General features: G+C 48.1%; 1 protein-coding gene across 1 annotated transcript in view; it reads left to right on the top strand.

The window, feature by feature from the left end:
- The window catches only part of LOC139309892 (class I histocompatibility antigen, F10 alpha chain-like), a 34906-nt gene extending 7750 nt beyond the window's left edge, over positions 1-27156 (top strand). The window contains exons 3-11 of the mRNA XM_070934080.1: positions 2795-3070; positions 5035-5316; positions 9805-9819; positions 20769-20846; positions 21352-21384; positions 21427-21447; positions 24539-24660; positions 25334-25460; positions 27092-27156. Coding sequence (XP_070790181.1) covers positions 2795-3070; positions 5035-5316; positions 9805-9819; positions 20769-20846; positions 21352-21384; positions 21427-21447; positions 24539-24660; positions 25334-25460; positions 27092-27156 — 1019 coding nt within the window. The remainder of the gene's footprint in view (positions 1-2794; positions 3071-5034; positions 5317-9804; positions 9820-20768; positions 20847-21351; positions 21385-21426; positions 21448-24538; positions 24661-25333; positions 25461-27091) is intronic.
- Positions 27157-27633: the final 477 nt, after the last annotated feature.

Below are 27633 nucleotides of genomic sequence, written 5' to 3'. Positions count from 1 at the left end.
CTACCACCTCTCTCTTTTCTTTCCTTCTTACTTTCTTTTCCTCCCCCTCTTCTTCTCCTCCCTACTTCCTCTTCCTTTCTCCTTCTCCTCTCTTCCTCCCTCTCTTACCCTCACTCCTACTCTAATTTCCCTTCCCTTCCTTCATCCCTCTCTTTTGCTGTATCCTTTTATGCATATGGACTACTCAGAGGGCTGAAAAAGTTATTTCTGACTGGTCCTCGCACTTTTGACCAGTCCTCGAACTTACGACTGTCCTCACATTTTACGTTTTTGCCTTATCTTGTCACCATGGTGAAGAGAAGCAGTTGTGAAATGAGTGATACGGTTGTTAAGAATGCTACAATGGGCATAAATGATGACCAGTCATAAGTGCGAAGACCGGTCAAAAGTGCGAGGACCTGTCAGAAATCACATTTTTCAGCCCTCTGGGTAGTCCTTTTGTGCATATGGACTACTCAGAGGGCTGAAAAAGTTATTTTTGACTGGTCCTCGCACTTTTGACCAGTCCTCTAACTTACGACTGTCCTCACATTTTACATTTTTGCCCTATCTTGTCACCATGGTGAAGAGAAGCAGTTGTGAAATGAGTGACATGGTTGTTAAGAAAGCTGCACGGGCATAAATGTGAGGATGGTCATAAGTGTGAGGACTGGTCAAAAGTGCGAGGCCCAGTCAGAAATGACTTTTTTCAGCCCTCTGAGTAGTCCCTATGCACATAGCCATGCCCACCCGGTCACATGATGAGCTACCCATGCCTACACAGTCACGTGACCAGCTAGCCACGCCCACCCAGTCACATGATTGCCAAGCCACACACCCCAACTAAGCCACGCCCACAGAACTTGTTGTTAAAAAAATTGAATCCCACCCCTGGTGAAAGGGCCTCATAAGTGGAATAGCCTAGAGCCTCTTTTCATCTAAATCCGGCCCTGCATGCAGCCCCCAATTCTTCTGCCCTTTCCTAGCCTATCCCCCTCCAGGTAGATCCCAGAGCTCTGCCAGTTCTGCCCTGATCCCTGAGGGTCTCCCCAGATCCCTCCAGGCCCCCTGCTGGCCCCTCAGGGGAGCAGAGCTGGACCCAGAGGGCTCCCCCTGGTGGAGAAAGGAGGAAGGAGACTGGCCAGAGTGGAGGGGAGCCTCCTTTCCACCTTTGATTTATGTAAAGGCTTTGTGATATTAGCCTCTCTGTGTTTTTTGCAATACCATTTCAATGATCCCTGACATCCTGTTGGCCTTTTTCATTTTATACATATAATTTTTATTAAAACATTTCAACCAGAAGATAAAATTCTCTTTTTAAGTAAAGGAGAGAATGGAAACCAATTAAAGAAAAGTAAAAAATAATAAATAAAAAAAAAACAAGTGGAAGAAAATTAGTAAAGAAAGACGTCATGAAGCAATGATTTCTGATATTCTTCACGGCAGTTCTAAACTTAAATATATTTTAGCCCCTCTAAAGCAGCTTTTCTGAACCTTTTGACCCTGCAGGAACCCTTGAACTATTTTTCAGACCTCAGGAAACCCCCTGAACATCCAGGCTCAGAGATAGGCTGAAATTGTTTCATCCATAGACCTGTAGAGATGCATTAACAATAATAACTAATAATAAAAGATGAAACTTGCCTTTTAGATGGGATCCCTGTGGTTGCTTTTTTTTTTTTTTTTGCACAAATATTCAGTTCTGTGCCAAACTTGAAATAAGAACACATTTCATCTTCAAGTGAAATAAGACAATTTCTGTCTTAGCTTTTGATGCTTCTGAAGTACGACAGAGCTTGTTCCCAGAGGTTGAAAACTGCTGCCACATGTTCAGGGCCTTCCTGTGAATGGCAGGAGATTAATCTTGGGCAGAAATCCAGAACTATTTTTCCCATGGGGAGATCAGGGAATCTCCTCTCGAGGGCAGGATCAGATTGCAGCTCCCGAGGTTCTTCCTCTTCCTCCAAAGGGAAGTTTTCTGGCTGAGCAGAAGATGCAGAGAAAGGATCCTTCACCCGTCATTCCTGGGTGTGGAAAGGGAGGGAAAGGACTGGTCAGTTTAGTTCAACTGTCCTTACAGGAGGTTTTCCATTAGATTTGAGAATTCCTGACCTCCTTCCTCCCTCTCAAGCCCAGACAGGAGTAGAAACATTTCAAGATTTCCTTTTGGTTTTTTCAAACATTCAGTTTTCGTTTAAATCCAAGAATCTGTTCACTCGAAGTTGAAATATCTTCTCCAGGGCCTTGCAGAGTTTATGAACTTCAAACCCATCTCAAAGGTCAATAACCCTTTGGGTCTCCAGATCAGACTGGGGCCACTTGTTGCTGTTGTTAAGGAAAATATTCCCTTTGAGGCTTCATTCCACATTGCACGGAGCCATCATTTGCTTCTGCTTAGCTCAAAAAGGGAACCAGCCCTTGCAGTTTGGTGCTATTTCTGACTGAAGACCCAAGATTTATGATTATAGGGATCCCTGCAAGCTTTTATGTAGATCAACTAGATCCTCTTTGAGGCCACGAGATTCTCAGTGACTCCTTCTTTTCTCGGTCTCCCTTGGGATCCTCTGCTGGCTTTTCCAGATTCCCTTTTCCTGGGGAGCTTCAGGGACTCCGTCCTGGGAAGAGGGGGGAAATGCAGGGAGGCAGGTAGAGGGAGGGGAGAAGGGCGGTTAGTGATGGGGGCTTTCTTTCCCTTGATTGTTAGGGAGGAAATGGGGGAATCAGTGCCTCCCTCCAGTGTCAAAAGTCCCTGCAGGGAGGGGGATCTCTCTTTATCTTGAGGACTCCCCAAACCATCATCTTGTCCCTATTTCAGGACTTCACATAATACAGGTGATGTATGGCTGTGAGCTCTGGAGAGACGGGAGCAAAGGAGGGTTTATGCAGTTTGGCTACGAAGGGAGGACCTTCCTCACCTTTGACAAGGAGACCCTCACCTGGGTGGCTCCCGATCCCCAGGCCCAGATCACCCAGAGGAAATGGGATGCTATTCCAGGATGGAATCAGAGAAACGAGGTCTACTTGGAGAAAATCTGCACTGAGTGGCTGGAGAAGTACTTGTCCTACGGGAATGAGACGCTACTGAGGAGAGGTGAGCATCTGGATCCAGGTTTCTTGCACGCATTCTTTCCCTTTGGGTCCCTGGTCTGATAGGCCCCTTGTTTGCCCTGGAGGGAATCCTCCTCCTCCTCCCCTTCCAGCCCCTCTTGCAGGACACGGGAAGCCCTGTTTGGTTCGCATTGCCAGGCAGCCATTCAATGGACCAGGAAATGCAGACTCTGCCTGGCAGCTGTCTGGGTGGTTCAGGCAGGACAATCACTGTTCACTGCCCACAATGAGGCAACGGGGCCACTTGGGGCTCTTTGGTAAAAAACCCACTAGTCCAGTGTGAGAGGCACCCCTAATTTCCCCCATTAACTCTCCTTCCCCCTGTATCCCACAGGGGGCTCCCTCCCTGCCTTGTACCTGATGGTGTACCTCTTTACTTTACTTTACTTTTATTTGATTTATATACCGCCCTACTCCCGAAGGACTCAGGGCGGTGAACAGCCAACAATAAAATACATACATACAAAATTTAAAAAGCAGAGATAAAATCAAATTAAATAGTTTGGCCCAGACAGATTTAAAACCCAATCAATTTAAAACAAATTTAAACTTTGAATATTAAAAATACTAAAAAATATTTTAAATGTTTAAAAAGAGGGAGAAAGTTAGGCCAGGCTCGCCTAGTGAAATAAAAAGGTCCTTAGAGCGCGGCGGAAGGTGCGCAGATCCGGGATCCTCTGTATCTCCGGGGGGAGCTCGTTCCAGATAGTAGGTGCCCCCACAGAGAAGGCTCTCCCCCTGGGAGCTGCCAGTTGACATTGTTTGGCCAACGGCACCCGGAGGAGCCCCTGTCTATGAGAGCGTACCAGCCGATGGGAGGCTATTGGTGGTAGTAGGTGGTCCCGCAAGTACCCAGGTCCTGAGCCATGGAGCGCTTTAAAGGTGGTAACCAAAACCTTGAAGCGCACCCAGAAGACCACCGGAAGCCAGTGCAGCTCACACAGGTGGGGTGTTACATGGGAACGCCATGTCGCTCCCATTATCACCCGCGCGGCTCCCTCCCACCCCCACCATTAGAGGGCTCCACTTCTACCATCCATAAGACATTATCAGTGTCCCCACTTGGGCAAAAAAGATCATGGATGAAGGGTTCTTTTCTTCCCGGGGGAGGGAAGGGGAAGCAAAGTTTCTGTCAATCTTTCTCTTAGACCTCAAACAGGTTCCCCCAATTCTGACTTAGTGACTCTTTCTTTGGAACAACCCCCTCCCCACCTTCAGGAACACCCCTCGCCCCACAGCGGGATTCACATTATTACCATCTTTCCCTGTGCTTTTCCCATCTAGACCTCCGGGATCAGATGGGTGAGATTAGGTGCCATTGGGGAATCCCCCTCCCCACAATTGCCAGCAGCCCCTCCCTGCCTGGGTAGACCCTTTCTCGCTTCCATTGGCATCCCTTCTCTCTGCCTCTTTTTGAAAGGCTGAATCTCTTTTCCAAATTAACCAGTGAGACATTCCGGAAGTCCTGAGCCCCTTTTTGCTTTGATTCTGATTCTTTGCTCTTCTTGAAATTGTAATTGTGTCCCTTGGAAAGAGGCCTGGGGCAGCCTCAGATTCAGGGGATCAGAAGAGGACATGAAAAGTAGGGAAAACCTCAGAGTTGTTGTTGTTGTCTTGAAAGGGAACTTAAAAGAGCATCTCCACTATCCCTCCCCTGAAGGGAGCAGCCCAGGATCAGTCAGAGTTCAAAACAGTCAGAGAGGAATTTCCTTGGACCCTCAATTTGCTGCCGGAGGTTTTTCAGGCTGAGTCCCTGGGAAAGACTCAAAATCAGGAGTCCTTGTGGTTGAGCATTTTCCAGATTTCGAGCATTTTCTAAAATTCCTGGGGACGCTGCTGGTGTGGAGGGGGAAATAGTGGGAGATATTCCTGCCCCTTCAGTTTTCCCATCCACCTTCCAGGCTCTGGAGGGGCTCAGATTGTATTCTGAGGGTGCCTTTTCTACAGAGCCCCCAGTGGTGACGCTGAGCAACAGGACGGAAGCTGAGGATGGAACGGAGACGTACATCTGCCGAGTCCATGGCTTCTACCCCAGGGAGATCGATGCCTCCTGGACGAAGGACGGGGAGGTCTGGCTGCAGGACACCTTCCATGGGTTTCTGGCCCCCAATGCTGATGGTACCTACCACTACTGGATCAGTGTCCAGATCAACTCCAAAGAGAGGGGCCGCTATCGGTGCCACGTGGAGCACGATAGCCTGCAGGAGCCTCTGGATATGGTCCTGAATGGTGAGAGGCTGTAGGGAGGGAAAGGCTGGGCCTTTGGCAGGCAGGAGGATTGTGGAAGAGAAATCTGACCCCGGCTGTGTCCAGATGTGACCCTACCTGAGATTTAATCCATTGGTTTTTCCATTGTAGAAGTTGGTGGACCTGCAGGAATCAGTCCACAGAATTGGCTTCAGATGACGTAAAGCAAGCAACAGACCCCATCACAAGAGTTGGCCAGTCCTGATGAAATGCCTTTAGAGTCTAACTTAGCCTTTCTTCTTCCCCTGTCTCCTGCCTCCAAGAAAGGAATTATGCTGAGCACAGATATACTCTTGTTTAATTTTAGATTTGTTACAAAAATCAGGAGGTGTCTGGTAGCCCCTATTTTGAGTACCAAATCTTATTAAGATTTGTGAACTGCAACAGACTTCCTGAAATGCATAAAGTGGCTGGACCCATGCATCAGTAGCTGTCTAAGGGGCTGCTGGTCTCACTGTTTTCCCCAGCAGAAAGTAGCACCGCTTCCTCGCTTTAGATTGTGACCACTTAGGAAACAAAAGTGAAGCAAGTCTTGGGTGGAGGAAACGTGGCTTGCTAAAAATGTTATGTAATAGCGGTTGAAAGGAGACTGGATAAGAGTCAGAAGCATAAAGTATATAGATGTATGTGTATCTATATCCAACGTTGAAGGTAATTTTCTCCCTGTGTTCTGCCCTGATCTTCAAGGGGAATGTCCAGCTCTGGACAAGCCCCATTAATAAGAATAAGCTCCAGTTGAGGTTGATCTGGGACTGGAAATGGAATCCTCTGGACATGAATAGCGTTCTGTCCCCGTCTCCACACACACACAAACACAGCCAGCCGAGGGTTAAGAAAGCACTTGGCACGCACACAGGTTGTTATCTAAAACTTGGCAGCTATACGAGCATCGACTGCCAAGGGCTTTACTTCATCAGATAAACAGAAAATACATACAAATTGCAAATAGTCCAGTTCAAAACAAGGAACCTTCGGCAGATTTAGGCGTTGTTCAAGTGACTAGCCAGAGTTAGTTTTTGTCCGTCACAGAGTCTTAAATGGCCACCACACTCTCTTATATAGTCTCTGGGGTGTGGTCCAGTAACTCAGTTATAATCCCTGGCATGCCTCCTTAACTGCTGCAACGGTTTATCACGCCTTCGTTGGCGTGGATCCAGGAACGACAGATCACCTCCCTCGCTCTCATCGGAGACACCTGGCTCCTGGCTAATCTCCTCTTCCTCGGCCGGCACTTGAGGCAGTGCCAGAGGGGAGGGGCCTGGAGAGGGAGGCCTGGCCGACTCCTCTTCTTCATGTTTGGAGCCTTCTTCCTCTGATGAGATAGGCTCGGAGGGTGGGGCCACAACAAATAGAAGGAGGCTTAGCCTGTTTAGTCTTGAGGAAAGAGTGATGGAGATGGGCGGTAGGATAGGTGATGGGCCTTTCCTGGAGTCTTGCTCCTAATCCCGGTATCATTGCTCCGAGTAATGATCCCAATCAGTTCAAGACTCTGAGGCTGTAGCTTTTCTCAAAGACCTCGCTTATTGGATACATTATATCAGCACGTTCAAATGCGAAGCCAACTCTGAATAATTCCCGTGCTTTGGTATAATTGAAAGAATAGATACTATCCATCCCACTAGCGTCACATGTCATGTTAACCAACCAGGCAGGAAGGGGGGAACTTCCCGGCACTCCCTCCAGCCCTTGTGAGGGCATCTTGGTTCTCATGAGCCATATTGCTGTTATGTCTGGCACTTTGGAGGAAAACATTCTACACTCCATAGGCTCCCCTACCCTCCCCACCCCCCACCCCCCATGCATGGCAATTAAGAAACGAAGCAAAGAAAATATGGCTTCATGTTAAAGTCATTTTGAGAATTGACATCTGGTGTGTGTGTGTGTCACAAGAGGACCCCCACATGCTGGGCTGTGTTCCTGGCAAGTTAAAAGCTTCATATGGAAAGGCTGACACGATTTCTATCCTGGCCAGATGACTGAGGGGGTTTAAAGGAAGAATTAGTTCCTTTCTTCTCCTCTAGGGGGACAGATCAATCTTACAAGGGATGAAGCAAATGAAACTCTGTACTTAACTCACTGTTAGGCGATACCAATCCTTAAAAAATAAGAGGCAAATATTCAAGGTAAAAGATACCATTAAGAAGGCAGTATTGCCAGCTAAATCACTGCTCACTCCAAGAGTTCGAACCTGACCGGGTCACGATTGACTCAGCCTTCCATCTTTCTGAGATTGATAAAATGAGGACCCAGATTGTTTGGGGCAATATGCTGACTCTGTAAACCGCTTAGAGAGGGCTGTAAAGCAATGTGAAGCCGTATATAAGTCTAAGGGCTATTGCTATCCCTCCCCTAAAGGGAAGGACCTAAGATCTTGGAGACGCTGCAGCTGTGGAGTGGGAAGTAGTGAGAGATTTTCCTGCCCCTCCAAGTTTCCCATCCACCTTCCAGGCTCTGGAGGGGATCAGACTGAATTCTGGGGGTGCCTTTTCTGCAGAGCCTCCCGTGGTGACAACGAGCAGGACGAAGATAAAGGATGGGATGGAGACACATGTCTGCCGCATGGATGGCTTCTATCCCAGGGAGATCGGTGCCTCCTGGAGGAAGGACGGGGAGATCTGGCTGCAGGATACCTCCCATGGGTCTGTGACCCCCAACGCAGATGGGACCTATCGCTACTGGCTCAGCATCCGGATTGATCCCAAAGAGAGGGGCCGCTATCAGTGCCACGTGGAGCACGTCGGCCTGCAGGAGCCTCTGGATGTGGCCCTGAAAGGTGAGAGGCTGCAGGGAGGGAAAGGTTGGGCTCTTTTTAACTGAAGGATTGTGGTAAACTAATTTCTTGCAGAAATCTGACTGGGTCCAGATATGAACATACCTGAGCTTTAATCCCTTGGTTTTTCCATAGTAGAAGTTGGTGAAAGGCGAAAGTTTTATATGATCAGAGCTCTCTTGAATGTAAATTTAGACACGTCACTGAGAAGTGCGTTACTGTTGCTGGTGGAAAACCAGGATATATATGAAACAAAAAAGGAACTGATTGTAAATTTGATAATGGCAGTTAGATTAGTGATGGCTAAATATTGGGGACGAAATTGGGATAGTCAAAGAAATGAGTGGTATAATGAAATTTGGAGTACGGCAACAAATGATAAATTAACAATGGAAATTAAATTTAAAAAAGGGATCATAAAAGCAAACAATTATAATGAAATATGGTGGGATTTTACAAAATCAATGTTGGTGGAAGGCAAAGGGAATAAACCTACTCAAGAATGTATGTTATTTTGGAAGGGATAAGGGGACAATTGGAATATATTGTATATCTTTTAGTTGTTATATAGTTGAAAAAATACAAGAGGGGGGGAAACAGGGTCTCTGTGGGTGCACTGTACTGTAATATTAGGGGGGTTTTCTTTATTTTCTTTCTTTCTTTCTTTCTTTCTTTCTTTCTTTCTTTCTTTCTTTCTTTCTTTTTTCTATTTAGATGTATATGTACTATGTTTGTATTATTTGCATTTTAAAAATTACAAAATATAATTTTAAAAAACTTAGTAGAAGTTGGTGAATCTGCAGGGACCAGTCCAAAGAACTGGCTTCTGATGATGTAAAAGTCCATCACAATATTTGGCCAATCCTGATGAAATGCTCTTAGATCCTCTCTTAGCTTCTGTTCCTCCCGTTTCCTGCCTCCAGCAGAGAAGCACCAGTTATGCTGGGCACAGATTTACTCTTCTTTCATTTGTTAACAAAAATCAGGAAGTGTCTGGTATTTTGGGTAGCAAATTTTATTAAGATTTGTGAACTGCAGAAGACTTCATGAAATGCATAAAGTTGCTGAGTGATCTTGGAGATGCTGCAGGTGTGGAATGGGAAGTAGTGAGAGATTTTCCTGCCCCTCCAAGTTTCTCATCCACCTTCCAGGCTCTGGAGGGGCTCAGACTGAATTCTGGGGGTGCCGTTTCTGCAGAGACCCTCATGGTGACAATGAGCAGGACGAAGATGAAGGATGGGATGGAGACACATGTCTGCCACATGGATGGCTTCTATCCCAGGGAGATCGATGCCTCCTGGACCAAGGACGGGGAGGACTGGCTGCAGGATACCTCCCATGGGTCTGTGGCCCCCAACACGGTTAGGACCTACCGCTACTGGCTCAGCATTCAGACTGATCCCAAAGAGAGGGACCGCTATCAATGCCACATGGAGCACGAAAGCCTGCTGGAGCCTCTTGATGTGGCCCCGAAAGGTGAGATTTATTTATTTATTTATTTAGTCAAGCATATATAAGATAACAGGTAAAAGTATAAACATAATTTGAATACATGAAAAGAGTAAGTAAAAGGGAATATTAGGACAGGGATGGTAGGCACGCTGGTGCACGATTTATGCACGCCCCTTACAGACCTCTTAGGAATGGGGTGAAGTCAACAGTAGACAGTTTAAGGTTAAAGTTTTGGGGGTTTGGGGAAGAAACCACAGAGTCAGGTAGTGCATTCCAGGCATTGACCACTCTGTTACTGAAGTCATATTTTCTGCAATCGAGTTTGGAGCAGTTTACCTTGACTTTGTATCTATTATTTGCTTGTGTATTGTTGTGATTGAAGCTGAAGTAGTCATTGACAGGTAGGACATTGTGGCAGATAATATTATGTACTACACTTAGGTCAGGCTGAAGGCATAGTTCTGAGTTGTCTAAGCCCAAAATTTGGAATCTGTTGGTATAAGGTATTTTATTGTGGGTAGAGGAATGGAGGACTCTTCTTGTAAAATATCTCTGGACTCTCTTTATTGTATTTGATCTGTCCCCGTCCCCACACACACACACACAGCCAGTCGAGGGTTAAGGAAACACTTTGGAACGCACCCAGTTCTTATCTCCGACTTGGCAGCGATAGACACACCGTCTGCCAAGTTACTTTATTTTCACAAACAGACAGATAAGATACGAACGTTCAAGAAAGTCCAAACAGAAATAATATTCCTCCCAGCAATTCCGGACGAGGCTTTAGTGACTGTCCAAGGTTTTGCTTTGTTCGTCACAAAAGATCCTTGACCACCACTCTCTATTATATAGTCTCTGGGGTGTGGTCTCTGGGGTGTGGTCCAGTGACTCAGTTCTAATCCCTAGCACGCCTCCCAAGCTGCTGCAAACGTTTATCACGCCTTCGGAGGCGTGCGTCCAGGAATGATGTGTCATTATCACTTTGACTCGAATCAGCTGTCTCCTCTCCCTCGGCCGGCACTTGAGACAATGCCAGAGGGGAGGGGCCTGGAGAGGGAGGCCTGGCTGACTCCTCTTCCTCATGCTCGGAGCTTTCTTCCTCCGATGGGACAGGCTCAGAGGGCGGGGCCACAACACTATCCCCCACCGCAGGGCCCTTCCCCCGGGTCTGACGGTCGGGATGGGGTCGGGACGGGAACTGTTCGTGGAAAGCCCGCACCAGGTCAGGGGCCTGAACGGCAGACGCGTCCACCCAGGTGAAATCCTCGGGCCCGTACCCCTTCCAGGCGATGAGGTATTGGAAGCGCCCCTTCAGCCAACGGGAGTCCCGGATACTGTCCACCTCGTACGTCGAGGCGTCGTCCTCGTCGGCTGCGGCTGGGGGGGCAGGCGGCGGCGGGCGGCGGAGATGGCTCGCGGGGGCCTCAGGGATCAGGAGGGACCGATGAAAAACAGGGTGGAGCCGCATGGAGCGGGGTAGAGTCAACCGGTAGGCCACCGGATTGATGACCGCCTCGATAGGGAAGGGACCGATAAAGCGTTGGGCCAGTTTCCGTACCGGCCGGTCCGTGGGGAGGTGTTTCGTGGACAACCACACCCGATCTCCTACTTCCAGCGGTGGCGTCGCCCGGCGGGCGCGATCGGCGAACCGTTTATAATCCTCTTTCGCCCGGATCAGCTGCCGCCGCACCAGTTGCTGCACCACCTGCAGCTCTGAGAGGAAGTCCCGGGTCTCGGGAACAGGGGAGTCCATGATGGTCAACGGGAAAAGCCGTGGATGGTATCCGACATTGGCATGGAACGGGGTCATCTGGGTGGAGGTGTGTTGGGAGTTATTAAAGCGAACTCCGCCAGGGGAAGGTACTCGGCCCAGTTGTCCTGCTGCTGGTTGACAAAACAGCGGAGGTACTGCTCCAGTATGCCGATGACCTTCTCCGTGCCCCCGTCAGTCTCCGGATGGTGCGACGACGACAGGCACACCTGCACCTCCAGCGCGGCCATCAGGCTTTTCCAGAAGCGGGCCGTGAACTGGGCCCCGCGGTCCGAAACCACCCGGTCCGGCAGGCCGTGGAGGCGGAAGATATGTTGCAGGAACAGGCGAGCCGTGGTGCGGGCCGAGGGCAGGCCGCGGCACGGGATGAAATGTGCCATCTTCGTGAGTGCATCCACCACCACGAGGACGGTCGTGTACGTAGCGGACAGGGGCAGGTCTGTCAGGAAGTCCATGGAGATGGCTCCCCACGGTCTCTCCGGTGTCGGCAGCGGCTGGAGGAGTCCAGGAGGGGGGCCGGACGCGGCTTTGGCCTGTCGGCACGTCACACAGGACGTCACGTAGGCGTGCACGTCGTGCCGTACCCGAGGCCACCAAAAAGTCCGTGTCACCAGGTTCAAAGTCTTAAAGAAGCCGAAGTGCCCCGCCGCGGGGTTGTCATGACACTGGTTCATGACGAGGGCTTGGAGCGGACTCGTGGGCACGTACAGCCGACCCCGATGTCTGAGCAAGCCCTCCTCCACAGTCCATGGGGACGCGGGGCCGACGTCCGCTCTCCGCTGCTGCGACCAGTCGTCCCGTCGCTGCGCTTCCAGCACCTGAGCCCGCAGGTCCACCGGTTCCTGGACCGCGGCCAAGGAGTCCGCTGGCAGCACCGTCCGGGGGGGAAGGGAGTCCTTGGGGCAAAAGTATTCCGGCTTATGGGATAGCGCGTCCGCCCTCTGGTTGAGGTTGCTCGGAATGTAGGTGACGTGGAAGTTGAACCGGGCGAAAAACAACGACCACCGGATCTGCCGCTGGTTCAACTTCCGTGCCGTGGTGAGGTGCTCCAGGTTCCGATGGTCCGTCCGCACCTCCACCTGGTGTCGGGCCCGCTCGAGGTGATGTCGCCAAGCCTCGAACGCGGCCTTGATGGCCAGCAACTCCTTTTCCCAGATGGTGTAGTTGCGCTCAGAAGGGTTGAGTTTCCGGGAGTAGTATGCACAGGGAAAAAGAGTGCCGCCATCTACCGGAGCCTGTAGCAGCACCGCCCCAATCGCCACGTTGGACGCGTCCGTCTCCACCACGAACGGACGGTGTGGATTGGGGTGCCTCAGGACTGGCTCCGTGAGGAAGGCCTGCTTGAGGACCTCGAAGGCCTGCTGCTGCGGGGGCCCCCACTGGAACGGGACCTTCTTCCGAAGGAGCTGGGTCAACGGCAAGGTCAGGGTGGCGAAGCCCGGGATGAAGGTCCGATAGTAGTTGGCGAATCCCAACAGACGCTGGACGTCCTTCACCCGACGCGGGGGTTCCCAACTGCGCAAGGCCTCCACCTTGTGCGGGTCCATCGCGATGCCCTCGGGGGTGATGATGTGCCCAAGGAACTCTATGGAAGTCTGGAAGAAGTAGCATTTCTCCAACTTCGCATAGAGCTGGTGCTCCCGCAGGCGCTGCAGGACCTGGCGGACATGCTGGAGGTGACTTTCCGGGGTCCGGGAATAGATCAAAATGTCATCCAAGTAGATCACCACGAACCGATCCAGCATGTCCCGGAACACATCGTTCATCAAGTGCTGGAAGACTGCGGGGGCGTTGGTCAACCCGAACGGCATGACGGTATACTCGAAGTGTCCGTACCGCGTGCCGAACGCCGTCTTCCACTCGTCCCCCTCTCTCACGCGCACCAGGTTGTAAGCCCCTCGGAGATCGAGCTTAGTGAAGATCGAGGCCTCCCGCAACCTCTCCATCAGCTCCGGGATCAGCGGCAGGGGGTAGCGATTTCGCACTGTGATGGCATTCAAACGCCGGTAGTCGCAACACAGGCGCAAGTCCCCCGTCTTCTTTTTAACGAAGAGGACCGGGGCCGAGAGCGGGGAGGTCGAAGGCCGGATGAACCCACGGGCCAGGTTCTTTTCCAGGAAGTCCCGCAAGGCGGCCAGCTCGGGCTCCGAAATGGAGTACAGGCGTCCCGATGGCAGGGGCGCGTTGGGCATTAGGTCCACCGCACAGTCGTAGGGTCGGTGCGGGGGCAAGCGGTCCGCCTCCTTCTCGCTGAACACGTCAGCGAAGGGCGTCAGCTCCGGAGGCAAGGAGACGTTTGGGGCAGAGACGTCCTGGCCGGCGCAGGTGTGGCGAAGGTGGTCGACACACTGCAGGCTTGGGAACGAGATGGCGTTTCTCGACCACGCCACCTGAGGGTCGTGCGCCCGAAGCCAGGCCATCCCCAGGACCAAGGGAAAGTGCAGATCCGCCGTTACGTAAAACTGGATCGCCTCCTCGTGGTTTCCAATGGTGAGGCGCAAGGGCTGGGTAGCGGTTTTGATGGGCCCCGCCACGAGTTCCCGCCCATCTATAGTTTCAACCCTCAACGGAGGGTCCACTGGAACCAAGGGGACTTTGTAATGGGCCACAAAGGCCTGGTCCATAAAGTTCGTGGTGGCCCCCGAGTCCACCAGCGCGTGCGCTTGGAGCCCCTCCGACCGGTTAGCCAACAACACCCGGGTGTTCAAAATCAGGTGCCGAGGGGGCTCACAGTCCACAGCCGCCGACTCCGGCGGGGCATGGTCACGTGCCTGACCCAGAGTTTCCCCTAGGCCAGGCCTGGCCCGTTTCCCGGCAGGTCACGCCGAGACTCCGGAACAGGCCTGAGCGGTCCACTCCGCTTCTGGGGACACGAGGCGGCAAAATGTCCCGCCTCGCCGCAATAGAGGCACAACCCCCCTTGACGTCTCCGCATCCGCTCCTGGGCCGTCAGTTGAGGTCTGGCTGCTCCGAGCTCCATAGGCTCCTCAGCCGTCGCCACAAAACGCTGTGCGGTCCGGAGCGCTGTCGGTGCGAAACGCGGGGGTGCCGACGCTGTCGATGGTTCCGGAAGAGCCCGACGGGGCCGTCGCCATTGCAAGCGGGCGTCGATACGCAGGCATTGGGTCACCAGCGCGTCGAGGGTCGGTGACGCCTCCACACGAACCAGCTCGTCCTGCATCTCGTCGGAAAGGCCGTCCTGGAAGGCGTCCATCAGCGCCACCTCATTCCAAGCCGAATCCTGGCCTAGCAGTCGGAACTCTGCAATATAGTCCTGCAGGGGGCGCTTGCCTTGGCGGAGGTCCTTGATGCGCCTCGCTGCCGTCTGCACCCGGAGGGGGTCCTCAAACATGGTGCGCAGGTGTTGTAAAAAGCCCTGAAAGTCCAGGAGCAAGGGGCTATCTTGCAACAACAGGGGCGTGGCCCATCGGGCGGCAGTGCCCGAGAGGGAGCTGATAACAAATGCCACCCGAGCCCGGTCATCCGGAAAATCCTCCGGCCTCATTGCCATAAACAGTTGGCATTGTCCCAAGAAGGCCGGAAACATCTCCTGCTGCCCAGAAAACCTATCTGGCACGTTCACTGGGCATCTCGGACGGGGAGGGGGAGGAGGTGGAGCTGCAGGAGCATTTCCCAAAGCAAGTTGGGCAGTTAGCTGTGCTACTTGCTGTTGCAGAAGCTGATTGGCCTGCAGTATCTGCTGTAACTGCTGCTGCAGCTGTTGGTCCATCGTGGGTTAACGATGGAGTATGGGGTGACGAACAAGATGATCTGTCCCCGTCCCCACACACACACACACAGCCAGTCGAGGGTTAAGGAAACACTTTGGAACGCACCCAGTTCTTATCTCCGACTTGGCAGCGATAGACACACCATCTGCCAAGTTACTTTATTTTCACAAACAGACAGATAAGATACGAACGTTCAAGAAAGTCCAAACAGAAATAATATTCCTCCCAGCAGTTCCGGACGAGGCTTTAGTGACTGTCCAAGGTTTTGCTTTGTTCGTCACAAAAGATCCTTGACCACCACTCTCTATTATATAGTCTCTGGGGTGTGGTCTCTGGGGTGTGGTCCAGTGACTCAGTTCTAATCCCTAGCACGCCTCCCAAGCTGCTGCAAACGTTTATCACGCCTTCGGAGGCGTGCGTCCAGGAATGATGTGTCATTATCACTTTGACTCGAATCAGCTGTCTCCTCTCCCTCGGCCGGCACTTGAGACAATGCCAGAGGGGAGGGGCCTGGAGAGGGAGGCCTGGCTGACTCCTCTTCCTCATGCTCGGAGCTTTCTTCCTCCGATGGGACAGGCTCAGAGGGCGGGGCCACAACAGTATTTATGTCCGATATGCAGTGCGGGTTCCAGACAGATGAGCTGTATTCAAGAATTGGTCTAGCAAATGTTTTGTATGCTCTAGTTAGTACTACAATATTACCAGAGAAGAAGCTACGCAAGATTAGGTTAACAACTCTTAGTGCCTTTTTGGCAATGTTGTTACAGTGGGCTCTGGCACTTAGATCTTTAGAAATGAGTACTCCAAGATCCTTGACAGAGTGAGGGTCATCTACAAGGTCATGTCCCTCTAATTTGTATTTTTTGTTATGATTTTTTTTTTGCCAATGTTTAAGACAGAGCATTTGTTGGTTGAGATTTGAAGTTGCCACTTGTTAGACCAATCTGACGCATAGTCAAGGTCTTTTTGAAGGGTAGTTGCATTGTCAGTGGTGTTGAATAGTTTAACATCATCAGCGAAGAGAACACAGTTGCTTTTAATATGATCGCAAAGGTCATTTATGTAAAGTATGAAGAGTGTTGGACTTAAAACTGCCTTGGGGAACACCACTATTAACAGGTACAGGATTTGATAGAGCACTTCCTATTTTGACCACTTGTTGTCTATTTGACAGGAAGGCAGCTATCCATTTATGTAGGGGTATAGAATTGCCATAGCATTTTAGTTTTAGAAGTAATTTGTCATGTACCACTGAATCAAAGGCTTTACAGAAGTCTACATAGATTGCGTCTATTGCTTTGCCCTGATCGAGATGTATAGTCCATATGTTTTTGCAATGTAGTACCGTATTTTCCGGCGTATAAGACGACTGGGCGTATAAGATGACCCCCTAATTTTCTTGTTAAAATATAGGGTTTGGGCTATACTCGCCGTATAAGACTACCCCTCTTCCAACGCACACCAAACAAAAATTAAAAAACATCAACTGGCTCACCCACAATGTAAAAGCAGCTATGCTAGACCCAAAATGGCCCCTGCAACAAGCAGGAACCTCACACAGCCACAAAAAGCCCAAAAAAACAACTTTCACACTTTACACACACACAACACAACACAACACAACTGGCTCACCCACAATGTAAAAGCAGCTGTGCTAGACCCAAAATGGCCCCTGAAACAAGCAGGAACCTCACACAGCCACTAAAAGCCCAAAAACCCAACGTTCACACTTTACACACACAAAATTCCACATACAGCTTTGTGAGATTTTATGTGTTTGTGTAGTTAGAGTGAAACACTACAAAAACATACTAAATCTCAGAAAGCTGCACAAATATTATTTTATTTTTATTTTTATATGAAAGCTAAATTTAAAACTTCCTAAACTTTAAATGGCTAGGTCTAAAAAAGAACAACTAAAAAAAACCCCAATTAACTATTTTTTTTAAAGATCCCAAACGGGAAAAAAACTTACCCAATAGAACAGGGGTCTCCAACCTTGGCAACTTTAAGACTTGTAGACTTCAACTCCCAGAATTCCTCAGCCAGCTTTGTTTTGCTGGCTGAGGAATTCTGGGAGTTGAAGTCCACAACTCCCTGCCTGCTTGATTGCAGGCAGGGAGTTGCTTGCTGATAGAATGGATTCAGGCAAGCGAAGTAAGGCAAGCGAAGCAAGGCAAGCAGCTAAGGTAAGCAAGCTGGAGGGGAAAAACTTTTTTCCTTCTCCATGGCTCTGGCGATCCCAGTTGAGTTGCCTGATTAGCAGATCGTCAGGGCTTGGATCGTCAGAGCCAGTTAAGGCTTGTCAGAGCCTTTCGGGCTGGTCTGCCTGGTTACAGGAGAACGACACCCGGCGTATAAGACGACCCCCAACTTGAGAAGATTTTCATGTGTTAAAAAGTCGTCTTATACGCCGGAAAATACGGTAGTTGTCGATTACAGGATAATTTTTTTCTGAAACCAAATTGTTTGTTAGAAAATAGGTTGTTTGTCTCTAGCTGGAGGGTAATAGATTGGTTAATGATTGATTCCATGACTGTGCAGGTGACGCAACATAAAGAGATTGGTCTATAATTTTCAACTAGGCTAGGGTCTCCCTTTTTGAAGATAGGGATGACCTTGGCTTGTGACCATCGGTAGGACAAGGTGCTGGTACTGAAAGATTTTTCAAAAATTATGCTCAGAGGTTCTGCAATTGCAATGGAAAGCTTTTTTAAGAAGTATGCACATAGTCTATCAGGTCCAATAGATAGAGATGGTTTTAGATTGCGTAGTGCCTTTTCAACATTGTCTTCTGTAAAATCAATATGTATAAGAGCACCGTAATCGTTGTAATTGTCTGTAGTACGACTGGGAAATATTGGGCATATGTTGTTGATGTTTACAAAGACTGAGCCGAAGAACGTGTTAAAGGGTTTTCTCAATACAGTCTTTGTTGTTTGGTCCTTTTAGGGGTGGGATCGAGTCTTTAAGTTTGTTGTTTACAAAATTATAGAAGGCACGGGTGGATTTTGTGCATAGAAGGTTTCTTCTTGCTTGATGTGATAATTGGTGCATTCAGTCTTTATTTGTTGGCATAAGTTTTTGTAGCGGGTTTTGAAGTTAGCTACGTAGTTAGTTTTGTTTTTTCGCCAAAGAGAGTTTTTCTGGATTGTAATTTCCTTATTGTTATTGGTAGTTTATTTTTTGTGGTATATTAGTGGTACGTAAAGTTTAATGATTCTTTTGACTTTGCACACGAAAATGTTACAATGGTCGTCAGCAGTATTACAGCCAGAGAATAGAATTTGCCAATCAAGATATGAGAGTTCACAGTCTATGAGATCATAATTTTCTTGCAGAAATCTGACTGGGTCCAGTTGTGAGCAAACCTGAGCTTTAATCCATTGGTTTTTCCATAGTAGAAGTTGGTGAATCTGCAGGGACCAGTCCAAAGAACTGGCTTCTGATGATGTAAAAGCCCATCGCAATACTTGACCAATCCTGATGAAATGCTCTTAGATCCTCCCTTAGCTTCTGTTCCTCCCGTTTCCTGCCTCCAGCAGAGAAGCATCAGTTATGCCGAGCACAGATTCTTTCATTTTAAATTTGTTACAAAAATCAGGAAGTATCCGGTAGCCCCTATTTTGAGTAGTACATTTTATTAAGATTGGTGAATTGCAGCAAACTTCGTGAAATGCTTAAAAGTGGCTGGACTGATGCATCAATAGTTAGACAAGGACCTGCTGGTCTCATTTGTTTTCCTATCAGAAACTAGCACAGCTCCCTCCCTTTACAGCACAATGTCCTTCACTTAGGCAACAAAGGCAAGCCAATGTCATCTTGCTGTGCCCCAGGGGTAGGGCGTTCTCTGTGGGTGCTCCCACCCTCTGGAATGAATTACCTTCTGAGTTCCGGATGGCTCCTGATCTCCGTTCCTTCCGTCGGGACCTGAAGACTTGGCTGTTCAAACAAATAGGCTGACTCTGATTCCGGGTTTTATTATTTACCCGGTGGTCTTCCGGGTGCGCTTCAAGGTGTTGGTTATCACCTTTAAAGCGCTCCATGGCATAGGGCCTAGCTATCTTCGAGACCGACGACCTCCCATCGACCCGTGCGCTCCCACAGAGAGGGCCTCCTCGGGGTGCCATCAGCCAAACAATGCAGGCAGGTGGCCCCCAGGGGGAGGGCCTTCTCTGTGGGGGCACCCACCCTCTGGAATCAGTTGCCCCCAGAGATAAGGAGAATCCATGACCTCAGTGCCTTCCGCCGTGCCCTTAAAACCTTCTTTTTCCAACAAGCCGGGCTGGCCTAATTCTTTTTAAGTGTTTTTAATTGTTTTGTTTATTAATGGGGCCAAATCTATATATATATTTTTAACTGTATTTTAATATTTGTATTTGATGTTTTTATTTGGCTGTTCACCACCCTGAGTCCTCAGGGAGAAGGGCGGTATACAAATTCAAAATAAAATAAAAAATAAAATAAAATAAATTAGTTATTTGGTTTAAAATGGGATTTTATTGTACTTGTTTCTTAACCTGTGTTCGCTGCCCTGAGCCCTTCGGGAGAATGGTGGCATATAAATACATGTAATAAATAAATAAATAAATAAACAAAAATGAAAGACTCAAGTATTGCATGGGAGATACTTGGGTTTTGACAGAAGACCGGATATGAGTCAGAAGCATAAAGTATATATAAATACACACACATACGCACGCACACTATACTTATATATATACATGTGTGTGTTTGTGTGTATCCCAAATGTTGCAGACAATTTTCTCCCTGTCTTCTGCCCTGATCCTCAAGGAGAACATCCAGTTCTGGACAAACCCCATCAATGCACTTTCAGAATCATTGAAAAAGCTCCAACTGAGGTTGATCTGGGACTGGTAATTGAGTCTTCTGCCCCTGAACATAAGGAGGATTACTCTGTTTATTCTTCAGGAAAGAGTGAGAGTGGACGGTGGGATATGTGATAGGCCTTCCCTGGACTCTTCCTCCTAATCCCGGTGTGTGTGTCACAAGAGGATCCCCACATGCTGGGTTGTTTTCCTGGCAAGCTAAAAGCTTCATATACGAAGGCTGTAACAATTTCTATCCAGAGGACTGAGAGCATTTGAAGGAAGGATTTGTTCCTTTCTTCTCCTGTAGGGGAACATGGGCCAATCTTACAAGGGATGAAGAAAATGAAACTCTATACTTAAAACACAGATAGGTGGTATGAATCCTTTCATTTTCTAATAGTAAAATGCAAATATTCAGGCTTAAAGATAATCTACAGAGCTGTCTGATTCCAGTCAGAGTCGTGAAATATTGTGACAAACGATAAAAAGAACAAAACTGAAAACATTTTTAATGTTTCACAAATTTTGTTTATATTATTCTGTTATGGAAGTTTTTATTTCTATAAACTGCTGAGACTTACAAGATTTCAAACAGCTGCTTTTTTTTTTTGCTGACCAGGTAAAGATGAATGTCAGCTGCTGGGCTGACATGCTGGACTGGGGTGAGACAAAGGCAACAAGCCAACATCGTGTCCTCTAACAATGGTTGTCAAAGTGTCTTCCTTCTACCATTAAAGGGACATGAAGATGAGATCTAAGACTTTTTTATTGGAGGAATTCCCAGTCCTTTGGCTGCATTAGATCTCTCCTCTAATTGGGATGATTTTGGGGGAGGGGGCTCCTTCAATGATCTGCTCTTTTTCTCAATTTTGTTCCAGAATCCAACCGGGGAGTTATCATCGGCTGCGTCGTGGTTGTTGTTTTACTGGTGATTGTTGGGACTCTGATATTCTACAGTAAGTATCTTTTTCTGGGTGATTGCAGGAATATGGGGTGATTCCTCTCCAATCTTTCCTATGGGGAGCTCCTTCAGGGCTTCCTTACTCCTTCCCTGTTTTCCCAGCCCTCTTGGGGAGCCGCTGAGATCTCAGCCTCTTCATACAATCCTGTCTTCTTCTGAGTTGGGAAGAGGCATCCCAGTTCTGTCCCTCTCAAAGGCTTTGGTCAAAAAGCAGCAGAGAAGGATTTCCATGGAAACCTTCCTCCCCTCCCAGCTGCTGCTGCTTATGCTTCCCCCAATTCCCCTCCATCCATCTCGGAGGCAGCAGAGTTCTCTCTTGGAATAAATCAGTTGGCTTCCTTGTAGTCTGAACGTCTTCCTGCGTCTGATAATGAGAGTGGCCAGGAGACGTGGCTAAACAAGTGTAAAAACCTCTCCTGGGGCTCTTCCTCTTACAAGGAGAGAAATTGGGTGATCTCTGGTGGATTCTTTGGAGCTTTCACTGATTCTTCTCTTTGCAGAGAAACGTCGGAATGGCTACAATGCAGCATCAAGTGAGTGATTTGTCCTCTTTTCATGTAATCTCCATCTCAGAGCAGCCACCAGAGGTAGCATCAGTTGAAGGCCATACGTGTGCATTTGGGCGTCTTGTCTTTCAAAACACAAAAGCAGCTCATGAAACGGCAGGGGGTTTCTGGGTTCCTCTTCCTCCCAAGAAGTTGTCTGGGGAAGATGGGCTCCCTTTTCTTTACAGCCAAACTGTTCTTGGGAAGGAAGTGAGACCCCAAGGAGAAGCATCTGATACAAGGAATCCTCAAGAAGAATGAGAAGACCCGGCTGGGTGGACGATCCCTCTGATGAGAAGCTGTTCCATTTTCCAAGTGGCTGGAAATCAACGGCTTGGCCATAACATGGTTAGGGAAGTCTGTGAAAATAGGGAACAGTAGTGAGCATTTTGAGAGGAAAGGAGCTTTGGTGATGCCAGCTGGATCTCCTCTTGGTCTCCCATCCCAAGGCTCTCTACCTCTGAACTGGTTGAAAAAGGAGACTTTGGAGCCATCTGTATCAGGGGTGAAATCTAAAATTTGTTACTACCAGTTCTGTGGACGTGACTTGGTGGTGGGGGGTAATGTGACTGGGTGGGCGTGGCCAATTTTTTTTTTTTTTACTTTTAAAACCATTTTTTACATGTAAAACCATGTAAAAAAATGCTTTCAAAAGGCTCTGACAATCCCAGCTGAGTTGCCTGATTGACAGGCAACTCAGCTGGGATCGTCAGAGCTTGGATCGTCAGAGCCATTTAAAAGAAAAAACTTTGGCTCTGACGATCCTAGCTGAGTTGCCTGATTAGCAGGCAACTCAGCTGGGATCGTCAGAGCTTGGCTCGTCAGCCATTTAAAAGAAAAAAAAGGCTCTGATGATCGTGCGGCTCAGCTGGGCATGGGGGGCTGGGGGCAGGGATTTTTGCTACCGGTTCTCCGAACTGCCCGCCACCATCGCTACCTACTCGCCCGAGCCGGTCCGAACCAGAAGGATTTCACCCCTGATCTGTATCTTCCTGTCTGCCATGACCTCTGGCTGAAGAACTGCCGAACTACTTGCTGTATGTGGAGAGAGATCCAAGTGTTAAGAATTCTTTCCTATGTTTCTTAGCTAAAAGAGTTTGGGTCAAACTGTTTGGGTGTATCTTGTTTGCGTTTGTGTGTGTGTTTGTGTGCCTGTGTTTGAAGGAACTGATGTACAAGTACAGAACAGGGTGGTTTCTGGCTCAATGGTAGTATCTGTGAGAGGGATCTAGGAGTCCTAATAGATCACCACTGAACCTATGAGCCAGCAGTCTGCTGCAGCTGCCGAAAAAGCTAATGCAGTCCTAGGTTCCATCAACAGAGGGAATTTCACATAATAGTAGTGCTTTATATTGCATTTGTGAGGCCACATTTGGAATATTGCTTCCAGTCTTGGTCAACACGATACAAAAAAGATGTTGAGAGACTCTAGAAAGAGTGTCGAGAAGAGCAACGAAGACGGTTACGGGCCTGGAGGCTGAACCGTACAATGAACGGTTGAGGGAAACTCGATACGTCTAGTCTAATGAAGAGAAGGACTGGGGGTGATATGAGAACAGCCTTCCAGTATTTGGGGGGGCTGTCACAGAGGGGAGGGGGCCGATCTCTTCTCTAAAGCACCAGAGGGCAGGAGGAGAAGTCACCAGTGGAAGATAGTTGAAGAGCGCTCCAACCTTGAGCTAAGGAGAAATCTCCTGACATGTTAGAACAATTAATCATCGGAAGGGCTCGCCTTCAGAAGTTGTCAGTGCCCAGTCACTGGAGGTTTTCAAGAAGAGATTGGACAGCCATTTATCCGGAACGATAGAGGGTCTCCTGCTTGAGCAGGAGGTTGGACTAGAAGACCTCAAGGTCCCCTCCAACCTTATTGGTCTATGCTCTGTCTTCTCCGTCTCTTCCCCTCCAGCCAAGAGACTGACTGACCTCCCCATCTTCTTTTCTTTCTACTCCAGAAAGCGACAAAAGTACCTAAAGGAGAATATTTGTAGTTCAGGGTTGACATGAGGGGTCCTTGGTGCTCTCTGAGCTGGCTTGTTTTTTGTTTTGTTTTTTATTTTTTATTTTTTTATTTGATTTATATGCCGCCCTTCTCCGGAGACTCAGGGCGGCTTACAGTGCGTTAAGCAATAGCCTTCATACTTTTGTATATTTATACAAAGTCAGCTTATTGCCCCCACAAACTGGGTCCTCATTTAACCTACCTTAGAAAGGATGGAAGGCTGAGTCAACCTTGAGCCTTGGAGAGATTCGAACCAGCAGTAAATTGCAGGCAGCTGTGTTAATAACAGGGTGCTTTAAACCACTGTAGTACCAAGGCTCTTTGTTTCATTGCAGACGTTTTATTGCCCAACTAGGTAACATCATCAGTGCTAGTCTGTAAGCACCAGGTACTACAACATCCGCAAGAAAACAGGCAAGCTCACAAAGCACCAAGGACCGCAGAAATGACAACGGAGCTGGCAAGTCAGAGGGAGCAGCTGCTCAGTGAGGAAGGGCCACCCTGACTCTTAGCAAGACTTTTGGGGGGATGGGAGGGGTGAAAAAAGGGAGAGACCCCCCCCACACCTGTTTTTAAAGGGCTTCCTAACGCACACAGACACCCACCCACCATGTGTTCCCTCTGTGTCTGGTTCCGCTGAATACAGAATAGATTTGGCACCGTTTGGCCTCGTCGTGAAGGCACCTGAGAGAAACCAGGGGACCGTGAGTTCTAGTCCCGCCTTATCTTTGAAGAACCGGCTGGGTGATTTTGAGAGCCCATCGTTCTCAACCCAACACACCTCACAGGGTTGTTGTTAAGGATGAAAATAGGGGGAGGAAGGACTATTAGTTAAGTTTACCACCTTGAAGTGATTGATAAAAATAATAGAAAGGTTAGGAAAAAAATAAATAAATTTACTTGGAGGGAACTCGGATAAAGAATAGAAAAATCTATTGAGATTGCGCCTTCAATTGAAATTGTCTATCCTTTTATGGCTGTTTTTCCATCTTTGGAGCAAAAAGCCCATCAGCTCTGGGGAGGGAAATTAGAAAATCCACAGTGAAGCCATGAGCCCCAGTGGTTAGAGACTCTTCTGGTGACACAGCCTGGTCTCCTGTGAGAAGGTCTTGAACCTGCAGAGGTTGATTGGTAAAGAAAGAGACATGTCCTCCTCAGAGGACCCGGACAAGGCAGAGACTCACTCGGTGTCTTTCTCTCCAATGCAGGAAGCAACCAGATCAATTAGCAGCCCCCTCCCAGGTGAGTTTCCCCCTCTGGAGGCTGTATGGTGGGGGGGGAGGGCTTTGAGATCCAAGGAACAACTGATGTTGAAGATACTTTGGGAAACTCTCTTCCCTCTCCTGTTCATCTCAAGCACTGAAAAGCAAAAAGTTTGGGGGAGGGGCATTGGGGCTGTGGGGGAGGGTCTGCCTGTTCTCCACACTCTTGTTCTTCAAGGCCAGATTGTGGCCCCTCTTAGGATCTGAATGTCTTGGATCAGGAGGTCAGAGACCTGCATAGAGGAGATCCAGTGCAAGGGGGAGGAGAGGGAGGGGGCAGAGGAGGGACTTCCTGGGGCCCCAGAGTCAATGGATGGAGAGGGGGCTTCTCTCCCCTCCTTGAGCCCAGCTGGGCATCCCTCCAGATGCTGAAGGAAGACCTGGGCTCTCTGGAGGCCACGAATCCATGGGCACCTGTCTCTGGAGGCAACATGGAGTAGAATTGGACTTACGTATTTGAGGGGAGGCATCCATACACGTGGGCCAGTCCCAGCCTTGCCTTTCCCCTCTTGTAGCTCTGGAAATCTCACTCTTGAGGCTGCTCCTCCTGCTCCTTCCCTGGGTTGATCTTTACAGATCCCTCAGCCTGGATTGTGTGATTCTTCCTCTTGGCTTCCTCCCAGACTGACCCTGCCTGCTTTTTCCCTCCTCTTTGCAGCACGAATGAACCATCCAGCTTGAGGAGAGAAGATGGGATCGACCTTCTTCTGCATTAGTCAGGGGGAGCCCTTCAGACCCTTCCAGCATGCTGAGATCCAGGATCTACGTTGGGATGAACGATGAAAGACCCAAAATATACCCTGGTTCCACATGCTGGAAGGGCCTGAAGGGCTCCTGTCTCATTTGCTATCTCTTATTTTATGGCTTTATGACAATCTCCTATTTTATAACGCATAACTGGACTTTTTACAAGTTTTTTTTCTGTTCTTTTTCACTATGATATTCAGAATTATTTTTTTAACTAAGAAACTTGTGGTGGATTTACAGTTACATTTACACAGCAGTATACTATCAATCTTGCTTTTTCTAGCTTCTTCCTCTTTTTTAAAAAAGAGCCTCAATATTTATCCCTTAATTTTTCAATGGGAAAATTTCCCTTTCTTTAATCCTGGGGGGGGGAACAACCTCTTTCCCTGTAGAAGCTGTTGCTTATCTGCTTTTCTTGTCCATGAGGAGAGAACAAAAAGTGTTTTTTGTGTCTTTGAAAGGAGATCAATTATTTTGGGAGGTAATTGAAAGAAGAATGCTCTCCAACGTACAGGTTTTACTTGAAAATATAAACAAAAAAATTGGTGGCTCAGGAACGGTTCTGGAAAATCAAGATGATCTCCCAAAGCAGGAAATAACAGTCGGACCTGATTTGCAATTTGAGGAATTGAGGAATTGGATTTGTGGCTGTCAGATACGAAGAAGAAAGTAGTTGGTTTGTCAGAGAAGATGGAAAAGAATACGGACACAAGGAACTCTGAGATTATTCAACATGGATGCAGAGACATTGCAGAGATATTTACAGCAGAGACTCCTGAACTGTGGAAATGAGATGCAATTGTTGGTAAAGTTCCTACTTAAAATCCTAAGGAAAGGTTTTACTACAGTGTTAAGAACCAAACAAAGAGTATTTGATCTGATCGGAGTGATTTGTGCTAAAATAAGGAACCGTGGAGACTTTCTATGAATAAATTATAATAAGAGACTGTTAACAGTTACTTTGCATTTTAACTTTGCTGTTTTTCAACCTATTAACTATTTTTCCTTTCACATATGTAATCTATGACAGGTCAATTAGGTTGCAAATAGATGTACAAGATTATAAATTTTAAACCTCTTTTGCAAGGCAGGAAGCTATTATTGTTCCCATAGGTTTCTTAGTGTTCAACTAGGGAGACGTAATATGTGTTTTCCTTTTTTTAAATTAATTTTTTCCCCAATAATTTTGTTTAGTTTTGTTCTGTCTCTGCTCAATTCTTTTGAATAATCTTTTGAATAAAATAAAATGATTAATTCTAAGCAAAATGGAACAGGAGATCCACAGTTTGGCCTGGCTCCTTTCCCCTTAACCGTTCCCCACCTACTGTAAGAATACGAAAATAGTTTGCTGAAAATAAATGCTTTTGCTTTCTTCTCACCTGACAGTTTCTGCCTGTTATGGGAAGTTGGGAATAGCACAGAATTTCCCCTCCTTGTTGATTAGAGACCCCGATTTCTCTTTGAGTGGGAGGAAGGGGAGGAACGAAGGCAAAACCTGGAAGGAGCAAGAACTGGGGAGGGTTCCTGTGTGCTCCTTTGGGGAGAAGGCAGCCATTTTGTTCCTATGTCCAGATGTTTCTCTAGCATCACCAGCTCATCTTCCGTAAAATGGCCATTGGTCTTGGCTTGGTGGTGGCAGCAACATATCCACCTTTTCCCTCATATATCATATCCGCCTTTTCCTCAGCTGCTGGCCAAATGGTGGTCTCTGAGCCTCACCCAGTGGCCCTTTGGGAGACAGGAGTTCAGTGACCGGCCATAGCTATCCTGGTCCTCTTCAGAAGCACAGCTTCTCCTCTTCTGGGAGATCCTCTCTGGGCTCCTCAGCTGCCCATATGATGCAGTGGCCCAAGAGTGGGGAGACCCCTGATTGATGGGAAAGATGTCCCCCATATTACAGAAAGTCTTCAACCTACGACCACAATTGAGCCCAAAATTTATGTTGCTATGCGAGAAATTTATTAAGCGAGTTTTACCCCATTTTACAACCATTCTTGCCACAGTTGTTAAGTTAATAACACAGCTATTAATTGAAACTGGCTTCCCCACTGACTTTGTCAAAAGGTCGCAAAAGGGGACCACATGACTGGGACTCTGCAACCGTCATAAATATGAGGCAGGTGCCAAGCGTCCGAATGTAAATCACATGAGCCATGAAGATGCTGAAACGGTCATAAGTGTGAAAAATGGTCACATCTCCCTTTTTCAGTACCGTAACTTTGAAAGGTC

This window comes from Pituophis catenifer, unplaced genomic scaffold (assembly GCF_029215685.1).
Source record: "Pituophis catenifer annectens isolate HBS135680 unplaced genomic scaffold, rPitCat1.0.hap2 SCAF_2, whole genome shotgun sequence".
NCBI classification, from domain to species: Eukaryota; Metazoa; Chordata; class Lepidosauria; order Squamata; family Colubridae; genus Pituophis; species Pituophis catenifer.
The sequence above is the reverse complement of the archived record's forward strand: the minus strand, read 5'-3'. Positions and strand labels throughout refer to the sequence as shown.